Source organism: Castor canadensis, chromosome 5 (assembly GCF_047511655.1).
Source record: "Castor canadensis chromosome 5, mCasCan1.hap1v2, whole genome shotgun sequence".
In the NCBI taxonomy this organism is placed as follows: domain Eukaryota; kingdom Metazoa; phylum Chordata; class Mammalia; order Rodentia; family Castoridae; genus Castor; species Castor canadensis.
Genome location: NC_133390.1, coordinates 69,495,760 through 69,517,578, shown reverse-complemented (window position 1 = coordinate 69,517,578; position 21,819 = coordinate 69,495,760). Strand labels below are relative to the sequence as shown.

Sequence of the window (21,819 nt, the reverse complement as noted above, 5' to 3'; positions counted from 1 at the left end):
AAGTCAACCTGGGCAAATAGTTTGGGAGACCCTATCTCAAAAACCCATCACAAAGAAAGGCAAGTGGAGTGGTTCAAAGTGTAGGCCCTGAGTTCAAACCCCAGTACAGCCAAAATTTTTTTATATATATATTCACAACGTAGCTTTGAAATATATAAAATAGATTTGATGGAAATAGAGAAATTTACAATCAGGACAAATTTACAGATCAGGACACATTCACTGTAATTGGCATACAGATAACATGCACCTGACAATGACAATCCATATTGTTTTTTGCAAGAGTGTTGCTGAAATTTATCTGAATCATAAAATAAAGCTCAATAAATGTCATAGGATTTCATTTCCTTTAGAATGTGGAATTAAGCACCAGCAACAAAAGGATAGTTTTCAAAAATGTCTTCAAATTAAGCAGCACACTTCTGAACAACCCATGGATAAAAGAAGAAATTAGAAATCATTTTAAACTAGATTATAATGAAAATACAGCATATCAAAACTAACAAGATCCTACAGTTGAGCACAGCAAATGAAGCAGTACAACATAACAATGCTATAAGGTAGAAAATGACAAATATCATCACCACCTAACAAATAGAGAATTACTTAGGCTGAGAGGTGGGGGCAATAATGTGTATCCCAGAGATGGATCATGAATGGCCTCATAGAAGTGTGAAATTTGTAGAATGGAGGTAAGAAAAAAACCCTAATGGGTTGTGGTATAAGTTGTGATTAGAGGAAAATTAATAAAAATGTATAGAATATATGCAATAAATGATGAAAAATCAATGACTAAATATACATCCCAAAAAGTTAGAAAGAGCAAACCAAATTAAACTGAAAGAAGTGAAGAAAGGAAATAAAAAATGATATTGAAGATTTGGAAGAATCAATATTGGGAAAGATGCCAAATCTTCCTAAATTGAGCTATGGATTTAATGCAGGATTGATTAATATCCAATATATCTGTGTAATGAGTACACGAGTGTGTGGGCATGCAAGTAGGCAGGGGTGAATGACCCTAGCTAGACAGGCAGGTAGGAGCCAGGTCAGATAGGACATTGTTAACCTTGTTAAGGAGTTAGAAGTTTATCTTTTAAAGTAAGTAAGGAGTAATGAAGAGTTTTTAATCAGAAGAGCAACATGATTTGCATTTTTTTAAAGATCATATTGCCAATAGGAAGTAAAACCAGATTAAGCATATAAGACTTTTGAAATAATCTAGAGACATGATGGTAGCTTTAACTGTTGTAGTGGCAATGTGGCAGGAGAGAAATGGACAGATTTGAAAACCGACTTAGTAAGTAAAATCTACAAGACTTGTTGATAAATTGAATATGTGCAAGCTGGTAGAAGGTGGAGTTGTGAATAATGCCTATGTTCCTAATTTGGAAAATGTACAGATGATGTAAATTTTGAGTAATATAATCACAATCTTTATTATAATATAATATAATCTTTATACTGCAGTTCCAAATAGCATAGAATTAGGATATATGTGTATATATACACATCTATATTTGTGCAGTGGTAGAGATGGGCAGAAATGGTGGAAGGTCAAAAGGGTCAAAAATTCTGAGATAGCAGCCAATGAATGGCTAACATAATTGACCATGGGACCCAGGATAGTTTCAAGGCAAAGGAAACCAAATGAGAATGTAATTTGAGACAGCTGAGATATATCAAATAGAGGTTATAATAAAGATGAACAGAGAGTTCAAAGGGGAAGGGGAGGGAAAGTCTTAAAAGTACGTAAAGTTAAGATTGAAGAAAATGTCAAACAACGAGGTTTTGTACTGGAGCCCCTGCTCAAGCAATAGAGCTTGCAAGTGTGAAACCCTAAATTCAAATCCCAGTACCACCAAAAAGAAAAAAAGGAACATAAAGAAGGTTTTGAATGTAGCATGTTTCAAGGCATATTTAAGTTTGAGACCAAGCTTGGTCTGAGAATGACAAAATTACCTTAAGTAAAATGGAAGCCACTAGAATTTAAAAAAGAGGTCAAAGAATTGTGAGCCCTTGGTATTTATGTTTTTTTGTCTATGGAAAGAAAGAATCCAAAAGTGTGACTGTTAAAAAACAGACATAAAATCATTGAGAAGCAGATAACACAGTTGGGAATAGGCAATGTTTTGTTTCTTTATTTGTGGAGTTTTCTTTCTTTTTTTTTTTTCTTTTTTGAGACAATGTGGAGTACATAGCTCAGACTGGTCTGGAACTCAAGATTCTGTCCTCCCTTAGGCTCCTAAATTGTGGGATTACAGGAATGTTCCACTGCACCTGGCTGGAATACACAATCTTTTGAATAAAAAAATCTGAAGATTGAAAAAGTTTTGAACTCATAGATAGCAAGAACTGTGTTTCATTCATTTTTGTCTTTTCTGTATGCAGTACATTTGGAGCGTAGCAAGTGCTCAGTAAATATTTGTTCATTGAACTGACTCCATTGCCCTTCTTTCTGCAGCAATTCGTATTTATACATGTTATGCTAGACAGTTATTTCAACTTGAGAGATCAGGGATGAAAAGATGACCTAAGAACTAAATACAAGAATAGCCAACTAACAAGATGGAGGAAAGATCCTGTCCATGAACAAGAATGGCGCGTTTGAGAAGCAAAGATGGCTAGTGCAGTTATAGCTTAGGTCAAAGCAACAGAGAATGATAAAGGTGAGTCTAGGCAAAAGCCAGACTATACAGGATCTTATACATCAGGTTAAATAGCTTGGATTTTATTTATTGAAATAAGAAACTATGGAGAGTGGTAGCTAAGGAATGAATCAAAACTGAATCCATTTTACTTGGATCTATTATATTAGCATATTATTAAACTTCATCATCTCTAGACTTATCTCCCATTATTATGCTGCACACAGATCAGATTATTTATCATTTCTCCAATTACACTTAATGTTTTCCTGTCTGTCTCTTCATCTTTCTTGTGAGGAACTCTAGTTGGAATGCTATCTTGTCCCTTGCTTCATGTCCATGCTCTAGTCACTGTCAAAAATCAAGCCTAAAATGTTAGCCCCTCCACAAATCCTTCTCTTGCTCCAATGGCCAGAAGCAATCTTTTCTTTCTATGAATTTGGTATGGGTCACATTCTATCTTCATTAAGGAGGATTGGGATAATTCATTTGAAAGGAAGATGCTAAACAAATCAAAAGTATTCTATTATTATTTTTATTTAGATGATATTCATATACATGTCATATCTTCTTTAAGACTCTTTATTTATAACTGTTTACTTATCCCATAGCTCCTGACACATTGCCTTGTGGGGAGAGAGAGAGAGAGGAAAGAGCATAAAATTGAGTTTTATTGTATAAGAAAAAGGAAGGAGGTAAACTTTCATAGAAATTACTAGACCAAGTTTGCTAACAGAAACTAGGTCAAAGATTATTCTTTCATATTGGTTTCATCTAATGATAATAAAGAATGTGTCATATTAAATCACATTCACCTGGATTCCTCTTACTCCACAGGTCACCTACCTCATTACCTTTGCTGCATCCTCCTTTCCCCCTAGACCTCTAATGTTGAAGGACCTCAGGGCTCAATTCTTGAACCATTTCTCCATAAACATTCACTTCCTAGGAAAACTCATCTAGTTACGTGGCCTTAAATATTATTTTTATGCTAGTGATACTCAAAGTTATATTTTAACCCCAACCTATTACCTGGGTTTCATACTCAAATATGAAACCTCCATCTTAGCTTCTCCAGTTGGATACCATTAGCATCTGAAACTCAACATGCTCAAAATAAAACTCTTAGTTACTTCACACCCCAAAACTTTTCTTACCCTAGCTTTTCTTCTTCCAAAATATTACATGGTGGTTCATCCTCATTATTCAAACACAAATCTAGGAGTCTAGGATTTTCTTTTATTTCAAACTGCATATCCAAGCCACATTAAAATTATGTTAGTTCTATCTTCAAGTTCAGTTCCATGTCAAACCATTGCTTTCCAACTCCACTCCTAACACCTTGTCCATGTTACAATCATCTTTTGCCTGGACTATTGCAAAATTCTTCCAACTGGACTCCTCTTCCTATTCCTTCCTGCCTACAAACAATTCTCTCAGAGGCCAGATGAATCTTGAGAATCAATTTATGTCACTCCCATCTTCTAAACCTCCAATGGTTTCACTTCTCACTTAGAATAACCTCAAAATATCTTACCAAGGTCACAAGGCCCCACATAATCTGATACCTAGCTTGCTCTGACCACATCTTCTACCAGTTTGCACCTTACTCTTGTCTTCCTCATTACTTCCCCTAGGCCTTTCAACTCTTCAGACTCTTCACAATCAGTCAAGATAAACAAGGCAAATTTGAGGGCAGATATAGAGGATTATTTATCTTTTGTTTCTCCAACAGATAACTCAATGGGTGACATATAGTAGAACTCAAAGTTGTAGGTAGATGAACAAGAGCTTTCTTTAAAAACTTTAAGGCAAGCCTACAATTTGATGTAGTTTTCAAAGACATTGAATATTACTTTGCCTAATTTAACAGAAGTAATTTGTTTAGGGAATGGCAGGTGCTATCTCTTCTGGTCAGACAACTTCTGGAATGTTATATTTGGCTCCAAGTATCACATAGTAAGGTATCTTAATCATAATTGTTGTATTTCAGGTAAAGAAATTTTTTTGGTAGTACTGGGGTTTGAACTCAGTGCTTCATGCTTGCTGGGTAGGTGTTCTACCACTTGAGCCATTCTGCCAGCCATTTTTTGTTGGATATTTTCGAAGTAGAGTGTCCTGAACTATTTGCCTGGGGCTGGCTTCGAACCATAATCCTCTAGATCTTTGCCTTCCAAGTAGCTAGGATTACAAACGTGAACCACAGGTACCCCTGAGGACAATTGTTTTTAGAAGAGAGAAACCAGGATGGTGAAAGGACTGCATTGTGCCTTGTAAGAAACCATTACAGGAAGGAGAATCTTTACCTTGATGACTAGTAAGAAATTCATACTAAAGGAAAGCTCTCCCCAAAAGCTAAAAGACTGCAACCTGAAAAAAGAGGGTTATGCTTATTCCATAATGGAAAAAACCAATAGTAGGAAGTTTCAAAGAGGAAGTCCTTAGTCAGCATAGGGAAGACCTGCCTAACAGTTTTACAGAAACAAGTGTTCTGCAGAACACTAACAGCACGTTAGGTTAAACAAAGTGCGTGCCTTGTGACTTTGCTGCAGAACATCTCAGACTTTATGCACATATTAAGAAGAGGATAGTATGCCTCATTTCCCAAAGTTTATTTGTCCATAGACTCTTTTATTCACAAAACAGTGTTAACAGCTCTTGAAACAAAATTCATAAATAGTTTAGGTTAAAGATTCTTAAAAATGAACAGTTGTCTTCTAAATGTTCACATCAATACATTTGGGAAAACTGGATTGTGTTGCTGCCATTTTTGAACTTTTGAAACCTTGGTCATTAAAACGAAAGGATATAAAGCTTGGGGAATTGGAGCAAATTTTCTTACTTGTTACATTATTAACCATGTGAGACCTAACAAACACTGCTCTGGATTAGAATAATGGAGTAAAATGAATGGAAATGAGGTTCCCTAGCAACTTATTGCACAATCATGATATTCCCAGGTCTGTCCACCAATTCATTCATTGTATGCAAGGTCCTGTTTCCCAACTTTTTCATTCACACATGCAAGCAGAAACCTCATGGGCTGCACTCCCTAGCTCCATAGATTTTGAGATCCTCATCTAGCATCATGGCCCTTTATTATTACATCTAGAGACTTAAACCTAGAATGTTAGTGTTACCCTTTTAGATAAACAGAAAATTTCCAAGACTAAAGGAAGAAATGACATTTAAAAATTATAGGGAAAGAAAACAGGAAAAAATTTCAAAACAAATACTTTGAAACTATGAGGAAAATTTTAAAAAGGAAGTTAGTCTTACAAAAACATTTGGTTACTGAAGATTTGTTGCAATAAGCAAGACAAGATGAAATAATAAGAAAAGGCTGCCCTGGCAATATTGAAAATGTTAGGGTTGCAAAATTATAGTTAGTGTCTTATAACATTATTCACAGAAGGGTGTAGTTCAGGCCTGAAACATCATAGTTCCTAAGAATGTGCACTGAGGAAGAATGCACAGCTCATTAGTTCTACAATTTGTACTTGTTCCTGTTCCCCACAACCATGTTTACTATCTTTACTATGCTTTTCAGGATCTATCAGGTATTTGAGTGAGTAGCTAAAATACTGTAATCAGAATGATGTATCATCTGTGTATTAATAAAATGGCATTATGTCTCCTACCATCTAAGTTCTTACCAAACCTGGATAGCTGACAAGCTAGTCCCTAGACCTGATCATACCATAATCCTGGTTTTTTTTTTGTTGTTTTTTGCAGTACTGGGTCTTGAACTCAAAGGCCTTCACCTTGAACCACTCCACCAGCCCTATTTTTGTGAAGGGTTTTTCGAGATAAGGTCTTGCAAATTATTTGCCTGGGCTGGCTTTGAACCATGATCCTCCTGATCTCTGCCTCCTGAGTAGCTATGATTATAGACATGAGCCACCGGTGCCTGGCTCTTAATACTTTCTTGAGCTCCTTGTGAATAGTACAATTACACTGTGGATAAAGAAATTTGAAACACCATGTCTCTATTATTCTGTATTTTTGCCCCTAAACCAACACTTCAGAAAACGGATTCATCAGTTCTAAATAGCAGGTACCTGGTTAAGGAATCTCCTATAACTTACCCAAAGAGACTTCACTCAATTATACATGTATTTTCATGGCCATTTGGAGATACCAGGCTTTTTGAGCAACTCTATACAGGTTTACTGAGTTCATTGATACATAGGAATACACAGAGTCTTGAGGCCATGCTTAAAGATATACTGGTAAGTCAGTCCTAGAATTACCTCTATTATGGGAGAATGGTGGAGCAGATAAGCTCAGATATGATACTACCTCTCTACTACCTTTCTCTACCCAGTAGAAGAAAAAGATGCTTGAAGATAAATGATGGCTAAGACCAGGGCCAGGGTCAGTCCAAGAAGTCTCAGAGCTTTGTACTCTTGGTCTCTAGATTGATCATGTTTCCTTGGATCTGGGTAATCTGCTTATCTGCTGGCTCATGAATATCCTCTGAGTTTACAGGCACATAGTAGTATCCCATGATGGAGAAGATTAAGCAGACCATCAACAGGAGGCAGGAAAACAAAATAAATTCAGCCCACTGCAGAGAGAAAGAAACATGAGAGAAGAACATGAAGAAATCTGAAAATGAAGGGATCATTGCAGGGTAAGGACTGGAAAGCAGATTGATTAAGAGATCACATTTTAAACCGACTATTTTTAGAACACTGGGTTCACTGGCTTCTTCTCACATAGTGTATGGTGGTCAGTATCACCACCTACATATTTCTTGGTAAAGTCTGTGTATATAGCGCATCTCATACCATAGAAGTGAATGAGATGAGGGTATGAGTGGCAAAGAGATAGGATAAAAGAAGTTGGAAGGAAAACTTTGGATAGATATGAACTCCTGTTTCCCTCAGATACTTACCTGTACCAGGCCACTGAACTGTGCCACAACAAGCACTATGATATTCCCAACTGCAACTGTCAACAACCAGGCTGCCTGGAGTACAGATTTCATGCTAGATGGAGCCTAGAGAGGACACGAGTTTGTAAGCAAATGAACAACCTTTGTCACCCTCCTACCCCATGAGTCTATCCAGGAAACTTGTCCCACAAAAACTTCCAGATTCCAATTTCCCTCACTAAGTTCAGCTATCATTCAGGGATGGCAGTAATATTAACAGTAAGAATTAAAGTGGAGGTCTTAAATACTTTAATTCATTACATCATGTAATCATTATTATAAACATGAGATATGTTCTACTGGTATTCTTAAAATATAAGAAAAGAAAAACAACATAAAGAAGAAAAAAACCCAAACAGCCCATTAGAGAGATGCCAATTACTTTTTTAAAGTTACACAATATTGAAAATGTGGGTAGTCTGACTCCATAGCTCTTTGTCTTCATCTTTAAGTGTTCTTTTTCCAGATCCCAAATAGCATAGATTCCTATGCTGCACTGTAATGATCCTGGGAGTCAGATGACTATCAGGGTACATATAAGGAACCCAATGGCAAAAGAGATGGAGGTCTTGGCTAGAATCACATATCTATTTAAGGCACTACCAGAATCAAACTCACTATCTTTTAAGCAGTGTCTCCACTTCTACCTCCCACTTGCAAAATCTTACCTGAGAATAAGAAAACTCAAGTCCTGTGACAGAAAACATGACCTCTGCAGCTGTAACCAAGGCATATTGGGGTAGTTGCCATGCAATGGACAGTTCATTGGCTGGAATGTCTTCTGTCTTCCAGACCTGAGGACCCTGACTGGTGATCTTAGTGAGAGAAAGAGAAAATGGACTACTAAGTAGTCTCAAGTAAATACTCCTGACTATAGAGCATTCTGTGATCTACATCCATCCCCTCTTTTTATTGCCATCTTTACAACTTCAAGAGATTCAGCATTTCTACCCAATTCCAGTTTTTCAAAATTTAGTTTGGCAATATTCTACTCACTTGTCTAATTACAGTCAATTACACTCAAAGTCCTTGATGTTAAAAATCTTGAATATTAAAATACATTTGAGTCTCAGAATCAGAAGGCCATCTCATTCAAAATAGTGAGGAAAAGGCTTCCTGTTTTGCTTTAGTTGAATGTGTAAATAATACCTAGACATCTGTGTTTTCTTAGCATGAGAAGACTATGATTAGAGCTTATAAATCAATCAAAGTTGGTACTCAAATGCTCAAGGGCAGGTAATTAACTAAATGAAACATACTGAATGGGAATAATAAGGACTATGGTGAACTGAGTAGCTCAAGTCCATCTAAAAGGCAAAGCCCTGCAGAAACAGCCAATTGACATGGTAATATCTGTTATAGAATCTTTTGACTTTATTCCAGGAAATGTTAGTAATCAGAATTCTTTGGAAAAATCTCTTCAATTTTAAATACTAACAATTGAATGTTTTACTATTTTTGTTGACACTATGCAAGCCATACAAAATAGGGACTATGGAAGGAATTGAGTCCTCAGACCCCCAATTTGTGACTTCTACTCTATATGTCTACTTAATCTTGGCATTCAGAAATATCTATAGCCTCTATCTTGAGCAGCATATGAGAGATGGAACAAAAAAAAATGGAATGATACCAGGAATGCAACTGCTACAGGCTGAATTGTGACCCTCAAAATTCATGGGTTACAGGGTGCTGGTGGCTCATGCCTCTAATCCTGGCTACTTGGGAAGCAGAGATCAGGATTGTGCTTTAAGGCCAGGATGAGCAAATAGTTCTTGAGATCCTGTCTTGAAAATACCCGAAACGATAAAGGATTAGTAGAATGGCTGAAGTGTTAGAGTGCCTAAATAGCAAGTGTGAGGCCTTGAGTTTAAACTCCAGTACTGCCAAAAAAAATCATGGGTTAAAGATAATACCCACTACTGTAGATGTGGCCTTATTTGGAAATAGGGTTGATGTAGATGCAATTAGTCAAGTTAAATGGACTCATTAGGATGGGCATCATCCAATATGACAGGCATCTTTCTATTAAAAAGGGGGATTTGGACAGACAGGCCCATAGGAAAAATGCCTTATGAAGATAAAGGCAGACTTTGGGGTAATTAGACTATATACCAAGGAATATTAAATTTCCAGCAAATATCTAGAAGTGGCTGGGCATGGTGGTTCATACCTGCAATCCCAGCTACTCAGGAAACTGAGGATGGCCCAGACCAAAAAAAAGTATAAGACCCTATCTGAAAAATGTCCAAAGCAAAAAAAGAGCTGGGAGCATGACTTCAGTGTTACAGTGCTTTCCTAGCAAGTGCAAGGTCCTGAGTTAAAATCCCAGTACTGTCAAAAATCAAACAAAGAAACAATAATAACAACAACAAAATATAAAAACCACTAGAAGCTATAGTAGAGGCATGGAATAGATTCTTCCCAGCTCTCAGAAGGAACTATGCCTACAAGCATCTTCATGTCAGACTTCTAGACTTTTAAACTATGACACAAATGAATTTCTGTTTTGTAAGTCACTCAGCTTATGTTTTTTTGTTATATCAACCCTAGAAAATTAATAGGCCCAGGTTGTTTTAATATCTGAAAATCAATTAATGTTCTATACCACATCAATAGAACAAAGGACAAAAATCACATTATTATCTAAATAAATGCAGAAAAAACATTTGACAGAATTCAGTCCCATTTATGATAAAATAAACAATCAAGCAAACAAACAAAATCTAAAAAAAACTAGCAATAGAAGGAAATGTTCATAATCTGATACAGACCATATATACATATATATATTTAAAAAATAAAACCCACAGGTAACCTACTTAATGACAAAAAACTGAATGTCGCACTCCCAGGATGTCTTCACTCACCATTTCTGTTTAACATTGTACCAGAGCAATTAGAAATAATAGCCATGGAGATTCAAAAGAAAGTAAAGTATATCTATATGAAGATAACATGGTCATATATGCAGAAAGTCTAAGAGATCCTCAGAAAGAGTATTAGAACAGATAAATGAGTTCAGTAAGATTGTAGGGTAATATACAAAGATTAATATTCAAAATAAATTGTATTTCTATAACCTAAACAATCAGAAAATGAAATTAAGAAAATTATTTCATTAACAAAAGCTTTAAAAACAATAATAAAATACTTAGGAATAAATTTAACAAAGTGGATGCAAAAGTTAAACTCTGAAAACTACAAAACATTCTTGGAAAAAATGAAGACAACCTAAGTAAATGAAAAGACATCTTGTGTTCCCTGAATAGAAGAGTTAGTATTGTTAAGATGGCAATATTCCTCCAGATGATCTTCAGATTCAAGGCAATCTGTATCAAAATACCAGTTGGCTTCTGATTCTAAATTGATCCTAAAATAGAATTTCCACATGGAAATTCAGAGGACCCAGAATAACTAAGCTGATCTTGGAAAAGAAAAAAAATCATTGGAAACTCACATTTTCTACTTTCTCAGTTCAGATTTTACTATAAAGCAAACAAAATAGTGCGATGCTGACACAGGAGAAATAGATCAATGAGATAGAATTCAGAGACCAGAAATAAGACCTCACATTTATGGCCAATTGATTTTTGACAAGAGTAACATGCATACTTAATGAATAATCTTTTCATTAAATTATACTAGTACTACTGGATATAGATATACAAAAGATATACAAAAATTAACTCCAAATGGATTGAGATCTAAACATAAGAGCTAAAACTACAAAATTCTTAGAGAAAACCGTATGCATGAATCATTGTGACCTTGAATTATACCATGGTTTCTTTGATGTGACACCAAAACCACAATCAACCTAAGAAAAAGTAGACAAATTAACTTCATCAAAATTAAAAAACTTTTGTGTTTCAACTGACACCATCAAGAAAGTTGAAAGCTCTGTGGTGAGTGAGCTAAATCACCTGCTTCCATGCACCCAGGCTCCCACCTGACCAGGGTCGCCATCATGCCTGGGATTTTTTCTTCAATTTTCCCTCTTCTCCCATTGTGGCTCTCCGGCCTGTGCTTACACAGAAGACTCAACCTCAAGATTGTTCAAAGTCACAGGGGAGATGTTGGAAAACTCCTCACGGCAAATTGCCAGAACGAGCAACTTATGGCTTTGTTCCTTTCTTAAGCTCTCAGCTTGTCTTCATGCTTGTGTGGGCTTTTATTCCTGAATCTTGGCTAAACTCCTTAGGCTTAACCTATTGGTTTCAAAAATACTGAGCAGTTATATTACCTGTGTACCTCCTTATAAATAGTAACGAGTTATGTACTCTTACTTGAAATTGGCATGAGTGTCTTTCCTCTCAACTCCATTCACAAATCACAGATAACTATGCTAAAAATTAACAGCAGGACTACAAAGAAGAGGCCATCCCAGCATTAAGATATTCCTGTTAGTGAAGTAAACCAAATGTTCTTTCTTGCAGCCAAAGAATGTTACAGCAAAAACTGAGCTGTGTATAAATACACTAACATTAAGTACTGATTTATTGTAAGTTTTTGGTTTAATAATTTGGATCATAATTATATTGACTGTGTCCCTTATTAATATTCAGTATAATATCTAAAAAATTAAAAGTTTCTCTTCTTTCAGATTAAGTTCAATTAATACTGTAAATGTTTTCAAATGAGTTATTGATGGACAGAATAAATAAAATACTGCTGCATTTCTCTGAAAACAAAAAGAAAGTTAAAAGACAACCAATTTATTGAATGAGAGAATTTGCAAATTATTTATCTGATAACAGACATCTCAAAATATATAAAGAATTCTTACAACTAAGAAACAAATTAGAAATTGGGTATAGGATCTGAATAGACACTTCTCCAAAGAAGAAATACAAATGGTCAAAAAAGTACGCAAAATGATGTTCAACATCATGCTGGGCAGAATGGTTTACATCTATAATCATGGTTACACAGTGGACTGTAGGTAATAGGATTATGGTCCAAGCCAGTCAGGGCAAAAAACACAAGACCCTATCTAAAAAGTAACCCAAAGAGAAAAGGGCTGGGGGCATGGTTCAAGAAGTTCAACCTCCAGTACTAAAAAACAAAAGATGCTCAACATCATTAGCCATCAAGTAAACATGAGGTAAAGCTACATGAGATACATTTCAGACCCACTAAAATAGTTATACTCAAAAAGGAATTTAAAAAAGGTGAAAATATAAGATAGTACAGTGTGTTATATAAAAAATGTGTTATATTCATACAATGGACTATTATTTGGCAATACAAAGAAATGAAGTGGAGATTCCAAGATGGTGGCTAGAGGGAGGAAGCAAAAAGCATGCCTCCTAAGGTAAAATCTTGGAGAGATGCTGGAGACACACCTTACAGGAAAAACCACTGAGAAGAGGCAAAACTTTGACTCCTCCATACCCCCAGCCCGCATGTAACATTCCCACTTCATGTTAAATGGAGAAACCAGGAGGGCTCCTGCGCCCCACCAGATGGCAGTGCCCAGATGGCTTGGGAAGATGCAGACCACAAGGTGTCCCAAGCCAGGGACCACAAGGTGAGCTAAGTGACACATGGTACTCCCACAGACAACCCTGGGCTAGATCAGCATAGCCCCCTGGACAGACCGACCCCCCACCCAGGGAAAAAAGAGAAAGAAAAAACTGAATAATAAGCAATAACAACAAAAAAGACATGTAGCAAAGAGGGCGGGGTGCCCTGAGCACTGAAGAGCAGGGGAGGGGAAATTCCTCACAACAAGCCAGATGGAGAAGGCAGGAGTGGTGGCACACACCCAGCAGCCAGGAGCAGGAAAGCTTGTAAAAGTGGTGGTGGGAGGAAAACTCCACAGGGGGAAGGCCCACTTCCCACATGAACTGTAAATAAACACACCGGCCTGAAAAAGCAGGTGCAGTGTCACCTCCCCCAGTGTGCTTGGAAAGGGGAAAGCTTGTAGCAGTGGCAGTGGTGCCTAGGAGAACTCTAAGTAAACAAAGCCTGTGGGGCTAGGTGAGTATTAAGCTCACTCCTGAGATCTGCATAAATAAAGCCTCCAGCAACAGCAGGCTGACAGCAGCGGGCAGATGAGCCACAGCCTCAGATACCCATTCACAGAACTGTCTCCAGACTCTTTTTTTTTTTCTCTCTACCTTTGATGAGACAACAACTGAACTACACCTGTGTGCTAAAAAACTTACTGAAACTGTATTGCATTTGAACTTGGGACACTTTGTGGTGTTTTTTGTTTTGGTTTGTTTTGGTTTAGTTTGGTTTGGTTTTTGTCCCCTTTGATGAGACAATGACAGAACTACTTCTGAGTCACCATCTCCAGGATTGCAGGCTGAGGGACTAACACCAAAATTATTAAGACTGAAACTTCATTGCATTTGAACTAGGAGAATTTTTTATTTTTTATTATTTTTATTTTTATTTATTTTTTTTTATCCTATTTTTTTTCTCAATCCTCTCTCTGACTCTAATGCCTGTTCAGCTTACTGTTGATTAGTATACTATCTCTCCCTGTTTATATCTTTGAAACTTTTGTTTGTTGGTTGGTTTGGTTTTTTTTTGTTTGTTTGTTCACTTATTTATCCCTCTTTCTTTAACTTCTTTGCTTTCCCTCTCCTCTCACCCTTCCATTTTAAATATCACCATAGTTATTATTACAAGCTAGAAAATACTTAATTGCATACAGTACAGGGACAATAACAACACCAAGGGCAATGATTGGAAGACAGAAAAAACAGGGAAACCAGTTTCCCCACAAAAAAATTAGTACAGGAACCAGAGGGAAATGAAGAAAACAGATACTCAGACCCAGACTCCAACAAAATGAAGATAAACTATGCCAAAGAACTCAATGAAGTCTACAAGAATAATCTAAAAGAAGAAATACTACAGGTAATCAATGAGAATTTTATAGAGATGATACTGGATATGGTCAACCAAGATGGACAGGAGACACTCAAGAAACTCCAAGACAATAAAAATAGAGAATTTGAAAAAGCACAAGAAAAAATAAAAGAAACCATAGAAGCACTGTGTAAACATTAAAGTGAAAAAAAGAACATGATTAATAAACAGATAACTGAACTCAGGACAAAAACAGACAACATTAAAGAGGAATGACTCAGGATATGGAAAACCTCAGAAAAAAGAATGAAACAGAATTGCAAAACAAAATGGAAGGCCAATCCAGCAGAATGGAAAAAACAGAAGACAGAATCTCAGATCTCGAAGACAAAATGGTAATTAAAGGAAAAACCAAAGAACTATTAGTTAAACAACTCAAGACCTGTGAAAAGAAAATGCAATAACTCACTGACTCCATCAAAAGACCAAACCTGAGAATCATGGGCATTGAAGAAGGAAAAGAGGTGCAAGCAAAAGGAATGTGTAATATATTCAACAAAATAATAATGGAAAATTTCCCAAATCTAGAGAAATCAATTCCCATACAGATGCAAGAGGCCTCCAGAACACCAAACAGACCAGACCAAAATAGATCTACCCCACAGCATATTATCATTAAAACAACAAATACAGAGACCCAAGAAAAAATATTGAAGGCTGTAAGAGAGAAAAAACAAATAACATAAAAAGGTAAACCCATCAAAATCACAGCAGACTTTTCAACAGAAACATTAAAAGCAAGAGAAGCTTGGGGTGAGATCTTTGGGCACTGAATGAAAATAACTTCAACCTCAGGATACTCTACCCAGCAAAACTGTAATTCAAAATAGATGGAGCAATAAAAGTCATCCATGATAAGCAGAAACTAAAACAATATGTGACCACAAAGCCACCACTACAAAAGATTCTTCAAGGGATTCTGCACACAGAAAGTGAAACCCAACTTAACCATGAAAGGACAGGCAGCACCAAACTACAGGAAAAGAAAAAGCAAGAAAGTAGAGAGTAACCTCAACTTAGGTACACACAATCAAACTTTCAAACAACTAAAACAACAAAATAACAAGAACCACCACATACCAAATAGTACTAACACTTAATGTTTATGGACTTAATTCATCCATCAAAAAGGCATCACTTGATGAAATGGATTAAAAAGGAAGATCCAACAATTTGTTGCTTACAGGACACCTATCTCACCAACAGAAATAAGCATAAGCTTAGGATGAAAGGCTGGAAGAAGATTTACCAAGCCAATGGCCCCCCAAAACAGGCAGGAGTAGCAATACTTACCTCTGACAAAGTAGACTTCAAACCTACATTGATCAAATGAGAAAAAGAAGGACATTCCATACTAATAAAAGGGGAAATAGACCAAAAGGAAATAATAATTATCAACCTATATGCACCCAATGTCAACGCACCCAATTTCATCAAACATACCCTGAAGGACCTCAAAGCATATATTAACTCCAACACAGTGGTTGTGGGAGACTTTAACACCCCATTATCATTAATATAGGTCATCCAAACAAAAAAATCAATAAAGAAATCCTAGACCTAAAATATACACTAGATCAAATGGACCTACTTGATGTCTACAGAACATTTCATCCAACTTCTACACAATATACATTCTTCTCAGCAGCCCATGGAACCTTCTACAAAATAGATCATATCCTAGGACACAAAGCAAGCCTCAGCAAATATAAGAAAATAGAAATTATACTATGCATTCTATCTGATCATAATGCAACAAAACTAGAACTCAACAACAAAAGTAAAGACAAAAAAACATGCAAACAGCTGGAAACTGAATAATTCATTACTTAATGAACAATGGGTCACTGATGAAATAAAAGAGTAAATTAAAAAGTTCCTGGAAGACAATGAAAATGAAAACACAACCTACCGGAACCTATGGGACACAGCAAAAGCAACCCTGAGAGGAAAGTTTATAGCCATGAGTGCATATATTAAAAAGACTGAAAGATCCCAAATCAATGACCTAATGATACATCTCAAACTCCTAGAAAAACAAGAACAAGCAAATCCCAAAACAAATAGAAGGAGAGAAATAATAAAAATAAGAGCTGAAATCAATGAAATAGAAACCAAAAAAACCATACAAAGAATTAATGAAAGAAAAAGTTGATTCTTTGAAAAACTAAACAAGATCGACAGACCCCTGGCAATCCTGACTAAAATGAGGAGAGAAAAAACCCAAATTAGTAGAATCAGGACTACAAAAAGGGAGATAACAACAAACACCATGGAAATCCAAGAAATCATCAGAGACTACATTGAGAACCTATATTCAAATAAATTCAAAAATCTTAAAGAAATGGACAGATTTCTAGATACATATGATCATCCAAAACTGAACCAAGAGGATATTAACCACCTGAATAGATCTATAACACAAAATGAAATTGAAGCAGCAATCAAGAGTCTCCCACCCAAAAAAAGTCCAGGACCTGATGGATTCTTTGCTGAATTCTATCAGACCTTTAAAGAAGAACTGATACCAACTCTCCTTAAACTGTTCCATGAAATAGAAAGGGAAGGAAAACTGCCTAACACATTTTATGAAGCCAGTATTACACTTATCCCAAAACCAGGCAAAGACACCTCCAAAAAGGAGAACTATAGGCCAATCTCCTTAATAAACATTGATGCAAAAATCCTCAATAAAATAATGGCAACCTGAATTCAACAACACATCAAAAAGATCATTCACCACAACCAAGTAGGCTTCATCCCAGGGATGCAGGGGTGGTTCAACATATGAAGATCAATAAACGTAATAAACCACATTAACAGAAGCAAAGACAAAAACCACTTGATCATCTCAATAGATGCAGAAAAAGTCTTTGATAAGATCCAACACCATTTCATGATAAAAGCTCTAAGAAAACTAGGAATAGAAGGAAAGTACATCAACATTATAAAAGCTATATATGACAAACCTACAGCCAGTATTATACTTAATGGAGAAAAACTGAAACCATTCCCTCTAAAATCAGGAACTAGACAAGGATGTCCACTATCTCCACTCCTATTCAACATAGTACTGGAATTCCTAGACAGAGCAATTAGGCAAGAAGAGGAATAAAAGGAAAATAAATAGGTAAAGAAACTGTCAAAATATCCCTGTTTGCAGATGATATGATCCTATATCTTAAAGACCCAAAAAAACTCTACTCAAAAGCTCTTAGACACCATCATGAGCTATAGCAAGGTTGCAGGATATAAAATCAACATAGAAAAATCATTACCATTTCTATACACTAATAATGAACAAACTGAAAAAGAATATATGAAACAATACCATTTACAATAGCCTCAAAAAAAATCAAATACCTAGGTGTAAACTTAACAAAGTATGTGAACGACCTCTACAAGGAAGACTATAAACTTCTGAAGAAAGAGATTGAGGAAGACTATAGAAAGTGGAGAGATCTCTCATGCTCATGGATTGGTAGTATCAACATAGTAAAAATGTCTATACTCCCAAAAGCAATCTACACGTTTAATGCAATTCCCATCAAAATTCCAATGACATTCATTAAAGAGGTTAAAAAAATGTACCATTAACTTTATATGGAAACACAAGAGGCCACAAATAGCCAAGGCAATATTCAGTCAAAAGAACAATGCTGGAGGTATCACGATACTTGACTTCAAACCATATTACAAAGCAATAACAATAAAAACAGCATGGTACTGGCACAAAAACAGACATGAAGACCAGTGGAACAGAATAGAGGACCCAGATATGAAGCCACACAACTATAACCAACTTGTCTTTGACAAAGGTGCTAAAAATATACAATGGAGAAAAGACAGCCTCTTCAACAAAAACTGCTGGAAAAACTGGTTAGCAGTCTGCAAAAAACTGAAACTAGATCCATGTATATCACCCTATACCAAGATTAACTCAAAATGGATCAAGGATCAGACCCCAAATTCTAAAGTTGGTACAGGAAAGAGTAGGAAATACTCTGGAATTAATAGGTATAGGCAAGAACTTTCTCAATGGAACTCCAGTGGCACAGCAACTAAGAGATAGCATAGATAAATGGGACTTCATAAAACTAAAAATCTTCTGCTCATCAAGAGAAATGGTCTCTAAACTGAAGAGACCACCCACAGAGTGGGAGAAAATATTTGCCAGCTACACATCAGACAAAGGACTGATAACCAGAATAAAAAGGGAACTTAAAAAACTAAATTCACCCAAAATTAATGAACCAATAAAGAAATGGGCAAGTGAACTAAACAGAACATTCTCTAAAGAAAAAATTCAAGTGGCCAAAAAACACATGAAAAAATGTTCACCATCTCTAGCAATAAAGGAAATGCAAATTAAAACCACACTAAGATTCCACCTCACCCCTGTTAGAATAGCCATTATTAGCAACACCACTAACAACAGGTGTTGGTGAGGATGCAGGGAAAAAGGAACCCTCTTACACTGCTGGTGGGAATGTAAACTAGTACAACCACTCTGGAAAAACATTTTGAGGCTACTTAAAAAGCTAAACATTGATCTACCATATGATCCAGCAATACCAGTCTTGGGGATATACCCAAAAGAATGTGACTCAGGTTACTCCAGAGGCACCTGCACACCCATGTTTATTGCGGCACTATTCACAATAGCCAAGTTATGGAAACAGCCAAGATGCCCAACTACTGATAAATGGATCAAGAAAATGTGGTATTTATACACAATGGAATTTTATGCAGCCAAGAAGAAGAACGAAATGCTATCATTCGCTGGTAAGTGGATGGAACTGGAGAACATCATTCTGAGTGAGGTTAACCTGGCCCAAAAGACCAAAAATTGTATGTTCTCCCTCACATGTGGATATTAGATCAAGGGCAAACACAACAAGGGGATTGGACTTTGATCACATGATAAAGCGAGAGCACATAAGGGAGGTATGAGGATAGGTCAGACACCTAAAAAAAACTAGGTAGCATTTGTTGCTCTCAATGCAGAGAAACTAAAGCAGATACTTTAAAGTAACTGAGGCCAATAGGAGAAGTGGACCAGGAACTAGAGAAAAGGTTAGTTCAAGAAGAATTAACTTAGAAGGTAACACACATGCACAGGAAATCAATGTGAGTCAACTCTCTGTATATCTATCCTTATCTCAACTACAAAAACCTTTGGTCCTTCCTATTATTTCTTATACTCTCTCTTCAACAAAATTAGAGATAAGGGCAAAATAGTTTCTGCCGGGTAGCAAGGGGATAGGGGGGAAGAGGGAGGGGGCGGGGGGGGGTAAAGGAAGGGATGGGGGAAAGGGGGAGAAATGACCCAAACATTTTATGCACATATGAATAAAATTAAAATTAAAAAAAAACAAAGAAATGAACTATGGATACACATGACAACATGGATGAAAACCAAAGGCAACTATTATATGAATTAATTTATATGAAATGTCCAGAATAGGAAATTTTGTAGATAAGAAGTAGACTAGTGGTTGCCTAAGACTAATAGTTTGGAGGGAAATAGGGAATGACTGTTAATGGGTATAATGTTTCTGTTTGAGGTGATTAAAAATGTTTAAAACCATATATATATTAGGAACCACTGAACATATATTATTGAATATTCTTTATATATTAAATTCATATTAGCACATTAATTTTAAAAACCATTTTATACTTTAAATGGGTGAATTTTATGGTATGTGAATTATATCTCAATAGGCTTGTTATATAAAATATATAATCAAAGGGATCAATTTAATTAATCATTAAAATAGAATTTTATAGATTGAATTCTCATCACATCTCTAAAATGTTCCATCTTTCTTATTTACTCTTTTTATCTTTAACAGTATAAAAAATGATGAAATAATGGAATTAAATTTAAGATTGACACCGAAATTAAAATTCAGAAATAGGACATCCAGAGTACCATGGTGGAATAGAAGTTTCCTCTGTGTGACTCCATGGGTGAGAAGAGTCAGGGTAACAAAAGACAGACTTTATTCCAAAGAGAGAAAGAGCATTGTGAATCATGAAAGAAGCAATGATACAGCTGAAAAGCTATGGAAAAACAGAAAGGCCACTCTGATCGAAGTAGGAAACAATCTGAAGTATCAACCCTGGCTCTCTGGAATGGAGGAGAAGCTAAAACATAAACTCAAGGTAACCAGGTGGCCCTGGTGACAGACTACCAGTCCTAGTCACAGGACAAGCCATCAGTTCTCACAAATCTTAAATTCAATGCAGGGATTTAATACAACAGTGATTCTTACTGCATGACAGAACAGCATTAGAGAAGAAATCCATTTTGTCACATATCTCAGAGAACTATAGCCAGGGACCATCTTAGGAGAGGATTTATGGACTGAGACTGAGATGCTCTGGGAACCTATAAACAAGGAATAATTGCAAGTCAGGCAACCTGGGGACAACCCTCACAGTGTTTGGGTTGGCACAGCCAGGACAGGTGGTTGTAGGGAAGAAAAGGGTCAGACTAGGACCCACTAAGAAATCTGGGCAGTGAGGAACTTGAGCTGTGAAGGGTGCAGGGGTTAGTGACTCCTCTTCTGTGATGAGGAGTGAGCCCTATCACCTGTGTATCACCAAAGAGACTAAAAGATCCAACCTCAACCTGTAGTCAAAGGACTGCTAAGTCACCTAAGCTATATCTCCTTGCTGAATGTAGTTGCTGCCAGGCAGGACTCAGAGCTCTGAATCCATGTCCAGCAGTCTGCTCTCTTTCCCCAGTTTCTTCTCTCCCACAGGGTGATGGTGATTTTCTACTTGGAAAGATCTGAAAGTTCTGAGATTGGCAGGCAGATTGTTGTATTTGCATTTCATCAGTTCTCTGCCTCCACTGTAGATCTCAGGGCTCTGTTGTACCCCTCTTCCATGTACTTGGGGATATACCCCTAGGCTTGGATATTTGCCATATGTGCTCAAACTAGGGGGGATGGTCTGGAGCAAGAGGGAAGCTACCCAGTTCACAGAGTGCAAAGTCATTGGGGCCAACAGCAGCTCCATATATGCAAAGAAGGGAAGCTTCTAACATGAATGCAATACTGACACCGTCAATCGAACCTTGACATCCCAGCCCTCAGCCTGCATGCAGCACCAACTTGACACAGTTATTGCGGTCACAGCAGTTTGTTTTCTCCTCTTTCTGTAGTACTAGAGATTGAGATCTCAAAAGAAGACTGCTCACTAAGAAGTCAACCAAATCAAATTGAAAGAGATATTCATCCTAATAGATGCACATATCACAACCTAAAAACACAATAAATAGGAAAAAGAAAGTCAGTATGACTCCTCCAAAAACTCTTAACTCCTCAATAA

At 36.5% G+C, this 21,819-nt stretch overlaps 1 protein-coding gene and 1 pseudogene across 1 annotated transcript in view; one reads left to right on the top strand and one right to left on the bottom strand.

Annotated features, from left to right (window-relative positions):
- Positions 1-5,245: 5,245 nt before the first annotated feature.
- Slc15a2 (solute carrier family 15 member 2) overlaps positions 5,246-21,819 on the bottom strand; it is a 47,823-nt gene continuing 31,249 nt past the window's right edge. Inside the window, exons 20-22 of the mRNA XM_074073261.1 lie at positions 8,256-8,402; positions 7,549-7,653; positions 5,246-7,218 (exon numbers count right to left, since the gene is read on the bottom strand). Of these exons, the coding sequence (XP_073929362.1) occupies positions 7,042-7,218; positions 7,549-7,653; positions 8,256-8,402 (429 nt within the window). The 3' untranslated portion in view covers positions 5,246-7,041. The remainder of the gene's footprint in view (positions 7,219-7,548; positions 7,654-8,255; positions 8,403-21,819) is intronic.
- On the top strand, positions 10,546-12,052 carry LOC109678537 (phosphatidylinositol N-acetylglucosaminyltransferase subunit P pseudogene; annotated as a pseudogene).